Here is a 9816-nt window from a genome sequence, read left to right as displayed (position 1 = left end):
TTGTTTGGCTTGATGCATACAAATGTTGCTGCATCCAAAATGACATGCACTTAAATAGAAATTGAGAGTTTAAATTTAATAAGTAATGACCTTGCAATCAGTTGGAAGTATTTAATAAATGATTTTGCTAGATCATTTTATGTATGAACATAAGTAATAAGTTCTTTAATAGTTATTCCAACTAAAATGTAATATTAAAGGTTTCATATGTAAATTCATCAGCATTATCAAGATGAATTATCTTGATTGTATAATCAGAAAAATATGCTTCCAAACAAATGATTTAGGCAATTAATCTTGCAAATGTTAAATTGCAAGTTGATAAGAAGTACACATTGACCATTTAGTCGATGCAATGCATCGATTAAAATCGTAAAATATTTAAATGGTTCACATAATAGATGTTTGAATCCACATATAACTCTGAATACATTTTAAAAACATAGGAAATCCAGTCTCAACTTTAGCTAGTGATAGCCTTATAATTAATTTACCTAGAGAGCAAGTAGCCAATGAGTATTGAATTAGATTAAAAAATCTTTTGATTTTTTAATGAATGATCATATTAATTTTCAATAATTTTTCGTATCATTATTAATCCAAGATAGTCTAATCGATCATGCCAAACATTAAAAGCATTAGTAAACTTTTGATTTATTATGGGTTTCAATTATTCTCATATTAGTGTAGTTTAATCCAAAGAATAAAACGATTAATTTTTTTTTCAACACACCCTTCCTATCTAAGATAATAGATGAAATATAGAAGTATTAAGTGTCTCTTTCATATGTTGCCTAACTATTCAGACGAATATCTGTAAAACTTAATAAATTTCTTTGAAACTTAATAGAAAATAATACATCCTCTATTATAAACTTTATTCCTCGAGGTAGTAAAATATTACATCTTTTGAAGCTTTCAATTAATCTTATACTACTAGATATTATATTGACATTTGTTTTTTCAGTTGTTAAGTGGGAAAAAATATTTCTTGTCTTTAAATATAGTGTGAGTTGTAGCAATGTCTACTAGACATATATTTACATCATAGATCTTGAATCCAACAAGATGAATATCCATATTTTTTTTCAATAAACTAAGATAGATACAATAAGAAATTTACAAGTTAACATGAAAAAACATCAAATATATAATTAAAACATATAATATGAACATATTTAAACATATTAAAGCATCTTCATAATGTAGTTATACTAAAATGTACCAATTACTATTAAGTTCATTCTTAGATGTTTTCATTACTAATCAAAAGATTAATTCCTTTTTCAGGATAAGAAAATTAACAATGGATATTTGCATTTTCAATCATATAATCAATTCCTTTTTCACAGTGAACAAACATCTTAATGTGCTATATCAACTTAATCATGATTAAAATCATCACAAAATGTTTTAATCTTTAGTGATGCTTCATAAAATTCAAGACATACAACAAGTACGGATGATCTTTCATGCCATATCAATGATAATATGTTTTCTATATTCCTTTTATTCTTTCCATTATTGTCTTTTCATTATTTATCAACTTTTGGTGAGTTATAAGTATTCATCTACTTCTTGATGAGTTATTCACTCCTGATGAGTTAGTGGGTTAAGATATCTATCCACTTTTAATGATAAAATTATTTATCTACTTTTGATGGTAAAATTATTCTTAAAATTAAAATAATAATATTTTAAATTATTATGGCGATTATAATTATCAAATGATGTTGCTTTCACTTCAAAAAATGGATAAATTCATAACTATGATTATAATTATTAAATGATATCGCATTCATTTTAAGAAATAAACAAATTTATAATTTTTTATTAGTAACTTGTTTGTTACATTCACTTTAAGAAATGGATATTATGATTTTTCATTAATAACAAGATACAAAATATAATATATATACAATGATAGTAAAATTCATATTAAAATTGATTTTGGGAATAAAAACACCCAAAAAATATCAAGTCACTTACCTGATTTTTTAAAATTAGAAATCAAAATCCAATCATCAAAATCTTTTTAAAGCTTAAAGATGATGAAAACATAATAATTCTAAAACTTGAGAGATTAAATAATCGTGTTGATAACGTGTTATTAAATAAATCTTAAGAAAACAAATATAAAAGAAATATAAGAGAAAGTATTTAAAGGGAAACAAATTATTTAAAAAGAGTAAGAAAATCTTATTCAAGTGTATATCTACAAATGATGTGAAGAGATCTATTTATAAACTAATAACCCTTTATTTGGATTGAATGTATAAAATGAAAATAATACTAAAGGATTAAATGGATGTATTAAATCCTAATGTTTATCCAATCTAATTTATATCCAAATATATATATACAAAATATAAATAAATATTCACAAAAATATTCATACCATTAGTATTTTAGTTTTTTTTAATTTATATTTACAAGTGGTAGTATCATAAATGGATACTCTCAATATTTTACAATTTATTTTTTCTTTCCTTTATTTGGTTATATATATATATATATATATATATATATATTAAAAAAATCTAGTGACCAAGTCATGATATATGGTTACTTTATGTATTTATAAATAAAATGATATTATGTCTTTTTAAAAAAATAAATAAATGAAATTCATTTATCAAATAATAAGAACACTATTAAAAGTGTCAAAACACTTTTTGTTTAATAATTTTATCAAGTAGACATATCCCCTTTATGAAAATTAAAATCTCAAAGTCATACCTGAATACCATTGAGCACTTAAAAATATCTGAAAGCAATTGCCTGCCTCAATCTGTAAAGAGAATAAAATATGAGAAAAAGAAAGAACAGAATCAACTGAGAAGGTTATGAAGGATGAATGTATCGGGAGTTCTTCATGACCGCCAAATCTGAAACATCAAGGCTTACAATAATAATTAACTGCTATAACTACCTACAACAACTATTGATATACATTGAGTACAAAGCTTGCATTTTTACATCTTATATTACAATTAGCCCTTACTCAACCCCGAAGATCCATTCCTTGACTTCTGCCCGGAGCAGCAGGCCCCTGAGTTGCTTAACAGAAGATCTACATAACCATTGAAAACAACAAATTGGTGAAAGGAAGTTGTTAGTGTTGGGGCAGCCTTATTGACAAATATAACCAAAGTTTCCCTGGATTCCGAAACCAGCCCTTTCTATCATAAACAGCCTTAAGCTGCACCACAAGTCACCCCCTCGATCAACTTCTACCTCAGCATATTTGATACATTGCACTCATCTCTACCTCAAGTGTTGATACTTTGCACTCACGTCTGTCTTTTCCTGCAGCTACTTCACCTGCTGAGTTCTCAGGAACATCTAAATGAATGCCTACATCCTTTGACAACAAACTGAACAAAAGCAAATTTTACAAAGATTGTTAGCATTCGTACCCACAAGAAAGAATCTTATGGCTTATTTTTGCCCAAAATTCTGATAAGGTGGTAAAGTTTTATTAAGAATGTGCCAAGGCCAAAATTACAATATGTATACTTAGCACAATCAAGCCTGCAACTCAATAACTGACTTTGACAGTTGTACAAGTACAATGATTACTTTCAGGTTAAAGTTGAAGGTTGGAACTATACTATATCAATTTTAAGGATTTAATCCTTGTGCCATAATTTCAGTTAGTTTTTATACTTTTATTAAATGTCAGATTGAGGATAATTGTTAACAGTGTGAATATTCAACAATTAAATTGGGTGATGTGACATAATCTTGGCCATGTGGCATGATACAAGGACTTTTTTGCCATCTGGCTACATGTTCTGGGTGCCTAAAAATCTCAGTTTTTTTTTTTAATTATGAATTATTATTAATTATTATAATCAGTAAACTCAAAAGAATAACTATTAGGGACCAAGTGGCTAGTTGGCAAAAAAGGTTCACGTGGCCAAGATAATGCCACATCAACAAATTTAACGGCTAAATATTCACACTAGCAACAATTATCCTCAATCTGACATTTAAAGAAAGTATAAGAATTAAATTGGTTGAAATTATAGTATGGGGAATAAATCCTTAATATTGAGATAGTATAGGAACCAATCTTCGACTTCAACCTTATTTTTATTATATTTCTTTCCGCACCCTCGTTTCTAGCCACAGAAATATATCTAAAGTTTGAGGTTGCGAAAGCACCATTGAGGCTCCACAAAAAAAATGTTCTCTCTTTTCTTTTATCTTGTTCAAGGAATAAGAATATCAATTATCATCCTAAACCAACAAAGATATTTGCTTAAAAGGCCTATCAATTATCATCGGATTTGGATCTTTTATCTAACCTTTTTATCAAACTTACTTAATGTATTGCAAAAGCATCCTAAGCTTTGGACTGAAAACTGGTTTCTAATTGTAGCCGGGAGCTGTGTAAGTAACTGTTTGCTATCATGATACTTACTTGAGACAAATTCATTAGACAAACAATAACTTTATCCAAAAACCATAAGGATGGAACATAAAAGTTTTTTCTTGATAATCAATTGTTCATTTAAAAGTAAAAACTATATACCCCATTTTAGATATTAGGTTTATGAAAACAAGATTTCTAATATTTTGGATCAGGAAATCTACCATCTGTACCCACCTCTTAAGCTGGAACTTATACATGTCATTTGCCTCTAAACCTTCTGCGAGCTGAACTCCTATAAATTGAGGACTTTCGGTATTGCAGTTTTGCTTGTTATCAACCTGAAACATACGGAGAAAGAATAGTTGTTTGAGCAACTGATTACATCTCTTGTATAGAGAACCTTTGCAAACATATGAGTGCCTAATGTAAAGATTAAGATCAACTAGCATGAATTGAAAAACGAAGATTGCAACATTAACCTGTATGCGATTTTCTCTACTAATCTGGGCCAGCTCATTTTCCAGCAAAGCTTCTTGAGTTCCCAAGGCTTCTTCAAGGGCAATTTTCCTACATTTGCAACTACTATAGATTTTCTGAACAAATAAACTTGATTCAGCTGTAAGTTCTTCATAGTCTCTAGATAGCATCACGAAAGAAGCTTCCAGCATTTCATTTTCAAACTTGGCTTCACTAATTGCTTCTTTAAGAGCCAAAACTTCATCCTGAAGGAGTAACTTTTTCTGCAATTGAGCCAAAACTTCTTCTTCTAACAGTTGGTTCTCTCTTTGAAGGTTGTCTACTTTGTTCAGTATATTTGAAAAAACTTTTTCTGATTCTTTTAATTCTGCTTCCCAGACCATACAATGCACATGTAACTCCATCTTTTGCTTTATTAGTTCTCCATTTTCTTTCTGAAGCATATTATATTCTTCAATGTGTTTGAGATTTTCAATTTTTAGACACTCACACTCTTCTTGAACTTCTGACAATTGCCTTTTCATCTGTTCCATCTTCTGTCCCATATCAACTTTTTGTGCCTCCATTTCATCTGCCAATCTTCTCATTATCTCATCTTTGAAATTCATAGCTTGAGATTCTGGAGTTTGTAGTTCCAAACAAAATGACTCTCTCTCATCAGTTAGATACATTAATTGTTCTTCGAGATCACATAACCGTTCTGATAAATGAACTTCCACTGCCTGCTTTCCGTTTTCAAGTTCTGAAGATTTCTTTGCAAGAATTTTGTTGACTGAAATCTGGGAATCCATATTGCTATTAAGGTCCATCATTTCGCTCCGTAAATCATCCAAAAATTTAGCAGTAACAACAACTTCTCTTCGCATGATTTCTATATTTTCCTCCAACTGCCTTTTTTCCTTCTCAACAGAAGAAAGCTGAGTTTCTAAATCTTTTTGGTGCAGCCTTAAAGCTTCAAGCTCATTTTCCTTGAGCAAATTGTCAGATTTAAGCTTCTCCATCTCGAGTATTTTTGCTGACAATTCCTTTACCAGATCACTGTCTTCTTGATAAAGAGAACTTAATTGTTGTTTTTGACTTATCGAATCTGAACTTTTCAAAATTCCCAATCCATCATTACCACAAGTTCCTTTAGGATTTGCAAATGAATTAAGAGTACATAGTTGCTTTAACTCGGTTAAACAAAGTTGAATCTGTTCATCCAACTCCGCAACTAATTTACACATTTCAATGTTGCCAACAGGAAATTCAGAAATCTTGGATTCTGTAAAGGCACGAGCAAATCCATTCTCAAGATTCTGAATCTTTGACAAAAGATCAACTCCTATAACTTGTAAATTTTCAATATTGCAATTTTGCTTGTTATCAACCTGAAATGAACAAAGAGAAAAGACTTCACGGTTTACTACTTGTATGTCATAGACCCTTTACAATCAAATACTATTTTGAGTTCAGTACTGAGACTCTATTCATTGCGTTCTATCAATTTATCAGTTTGATTTCACTATTTTCAAAACAGAGGAAAAAAAAAGAAATAATTCCTCAACAATTTCAACTCATTTTAGCATCAAAATCTCTCAGTTCATATCCAAAGCAAACGAAAACAGCAAACGACCAAAACGAAATTAAATTTGCTCAATAAATAAAAGGAAAAAAAACACGCAAATGCATTAAAGAAATGATAGTAATATACTTAAGATTAGGGTAAAGAAAGACACTAACATTTTCGTACTCGAGTTGATGCAGCTTTCTCTGAACAAATGAGGTCGTTTCTTCATCTAACTGTTGGCTGTTCTCGCTTTCGCTGACTGCATTTTCCTCTTCGGATTCAGACAAACTATCTTCAGCTAAGACAGGTTTCTCCATCCTCACCATTGCTAACCCCGAAATCACGGGAGAAAAGAGATCTGAAATAAAGCGAAAGGATTATTTGGGAATTTTGACAGTTGAATTTAATTTTCTTTTTTTTTATTAAAAAAATTCTTGATTTCGCGCGATGTTTTTCAAATCTAAAATTTGGGGGGCCTCATTCTATGTAGAAAAATAATTAAAATTTTGGTTGTATTAAGAATTTATTGGGCTTTGACTTTTATGGCCCATAAAAAGTTTTTCGAATATAATTTTGAAACTTCCTATGCATAAGAATTGGACTAAGACCATAAGGCCTAAGCTTTTATTTACTACAATTTGGCCCCTTTTTTGGACAAGACAAAAAAAATATGTTTTCAAAGCTTAACGATAATCATGATTCATTAACACGACACAAAATTATAAAAATACTACATTCAAGATCTGAAATTTAGATTAAGCGTGTCAATTCTCATATCTAAATAAGATAGATAATTATGTTATATCTTGTATTAGATTTATTTTAGGGGAAAAATTAAAATTAATAAATTGAAGAATTTTTTTAAAGAATAATCATATACCGTTACTTAGACTTATTGATATCATTTAAGCTAGTTATAAAGTTAATTGAAAAATAATTAATGTTTAGTTAAATATCTCAAAAACACAATGTTAGATTAATTAAAATGTAACTATCTTAAACCAAGGATCACTAACCTAACAACTTTTTAAACCTAAATCACGTTATCTTCAAATGCTTAAGCTCAATTGTTAATAGTAATTACCTTAAACTTTTACATAGGTTTTAACAATCACATTCACATATGATATAAGATGGGTACACTCTCTCAAATCCTTGAAATGTTTATTAAAGTTATATATTAAATCATAATCAAGACCCATCCCATAAGAAGGCCCACATTTGGCTGGCACATGCTCTAATACCAATTGTAACAACCTAGATTCAAGCATTACTAGTCTAACAACTTTTCAAGTCTAAATCACATGACTCTTAAAAGCTTAAGTTCAAGTTGTTAGTAGTGATTGACTTAAATCCTTATATAAGTCTCAACAATCACATTTACATTTAATGTAGGGTAAGATATCTCATAATATTTGGATTAATATTTGATATACTAATAGTGTATAAGTCCATTAAATGTTGCCACCTTATTAATGAAAAAAAAAGCAAAACTTCCAAAAACTTAATAATAAAAAACTTTTCATAATTAATTAAATAAAAACAAAATATTTTCACTCCCACAAACTTCTTTCACGTTACTTTCTTGTTATTTAGCAGAACATTCAAAATATTCTCTTATTCTTTTTATTTTATCTCCAAATTCAGTTTTAGGGTTTATATTTTAGATTTCCTTTCTTGTTCTTCATCCTGCGATGGGATTATCAAGTCCTTTTATTCTGCTAATTTTAGTATTTCAATCAAACATTTAACCAAAAAAAAATCCAAATCTAAGGTTAACGAAGGATTCTCTAAAAAGGGGAAACTCGAAATGGAAGGTTAGGACCCAAATGCAAGTTTAATCTCCAATTTGATATCTCCATTACTTATTCGCCCACTACTCCCTAAATCAAGTTGCCCGAACTCAACGAAAAGACTCGAAAGATGTATAGAAGAGGGAAGATTTGTTTGACAGTGCATTGCAAGTTGTTTTGGGCAAAAAATTGATATGTCGAATCTTAGCTTTTCATTGTATTTGTTAATGTTGTTGGTTTGAATTTGCTCAAATCTTTGTTAATGGATTACTCTTGCAACTGTTAGAAACTTTTACTTTTTCCCTTCAATCTAATAATTTTGTTGACTTTAAGTCTAATATTATATGCTTTTTTTAAGTGAGAAGTGGAAAGTTAGCAAATGATAATGGGTTTAAAACTCAAGTTACACTTGATGATTGTAGACACCTATTTCAAAAAAATAAAAAATAAACAATAATGAAATATGATAAAAAACAAAAAAAAAGAAATAAATTAAAAAAATGAACAAAAATGAATGAACAGGAAAGGACTGAGCATGTGCTCAGCCCCTTCTCCAGTCCATCATTACAGGGCATTAATGCCTCGAACCTTCAATTACTCCGAACAACGAGGTTAAAAGGCCTGTTACGGAGAAAAAAGCAGGTGAATTTCTCAAATTTGTCAAACACAGTGAGTATAGTGTGGTGGAGCAATTAACAAGAATGTCTGCTCGCATCTCACTGTTATCTTTGCTTTTGAACTCGGAAACACACATGAATGCGCTACTCAAGGTTTTGAATCAAGCTTACGTGGCTCATGATATATCAGTGAAAAAGTTGGACCATATCGTGGGAAACATTACAATGGGGAACTTCATTGCCTTTAATGATGAGGAAATTCCATCGGGTGGCTGGGAAAGTAACAAAGCTCTGCACATTACCATCAAATACAAGGACCATGCCGTACCTAGGGTCTTGATTAACAATGGCTCAGCTTTAAATGTCATGCCTCGTTCTACCTTAATCAGGTTGCCAATAGATATATCTTATATGAGAACCAGCCACATGGTTGTAAAGGCCTTCGACTGGACCACAAGGGAGGTGGTAGGGGACATTGAACTACTGATAAAAATTGGCCCTTGCATTTTTTAGGTCCAATTTCAAGTCATGGACATTGCCCCATCTTACAATTGCTTACTAGGGTGTCCATGGATTCATATGGCGAGAGCCATACCATTTTCCCTTCATCAAAAAGTTAAATTCATAACTGAGAGCCAACTGATAAGTGTATATGTGAAGGAAGATATACTGGCTATTTGTCATGACCTGAAACTCCCCATCGGGCTCGTGATAATCGCCGCGACATCTCGATAGGCACTCATTACCCCAAATGCCGATTGAAACCTCGCAAGGTTTAGCATCAGCTTTCGCATCTTCCCGATGAGCGACAGTTATTAAATCTCGCATTTCAAGAAATCATAAGTCTTTTCCAAATCAAAACAATAAAATATTATTTTTTAGTTCACAAGGGCATTTTCGTCATTTTTTTTCGAAAACACCAAAACCCGCTAAAAACATGGTGTAAAAGCTAAATATATTCATACATACTTTAAATCAAATAACTAAAGTATAAAATTA

General features: G+C 30.3%; 1 protein-coding gene across 1 annotated transcript; it reads right to left on the bottom strand.

Annotated features, from left to right (window-relative positions):
- LOC18586545 (GRIP and coiled-coil domain-containing protein 2) lies at positions 2811 to 6778 on the bottom strand. The gene is made up of 4 exons (XM_007010008.2): positions 6581 to 6778; positions 4861 to 6228; positions 4616 to 4719; positions 2811 to 3377 (listed from the first exon to the last, which is right to left on the bottom strand). Exons 1-4 carry the CDS (start codon positions 6731 to 6733, stop codon positions 3239 to 3241), a joined length of 1764 nt encoding a protein of 587 aa, XP_007010070.2. The 5' UTR covers positions 6734 to 6778; the 3' UTR covers positions 2811 to 3238.

This window comes from Theobroma cacao, chromosome 10 (assembly GCF_000208745.1).
Source record: "Theobroma cacao cultivar B97-61/B2 chromosome 10, Criollo_cocoa_genome_V2, whole genome shotgun sequence".
NCBI lineage: Eukaryota > Viridiplantae > Streptophyta > Magnoliopsida > Malvales > Malvaceae > Theobroma > Theobroma cacao.
Note: the sequence above shows the minus strand (reverse complement) of the source record. Positions and strands in the feature narration are given on the sequence as shown.

Coding starts and splice junctions, on each gene's coding strand:
- LOC18586545 (XM_007010008.2), bottom strand. CDS start 6,733: ATGGTGAGGATGGAGAAACCTGTCTTAGCTGAAGATAGTTTGTCTGAA. Junction 6,229..6,580: donor ATCAACTCGAGTACGAAAAT/GTTAGTGTCTTT, acceptor TGTTCATTTCAG/GTTGATAACAAGCAAAATTG. Junction 3,378..4,615: donor TATAAGTTCCAGCTTAAGAG/GTGGGTACAGAT, acceptor GCTTTTGTTCAG/TTTGTTGTCAAAGGATGTAG.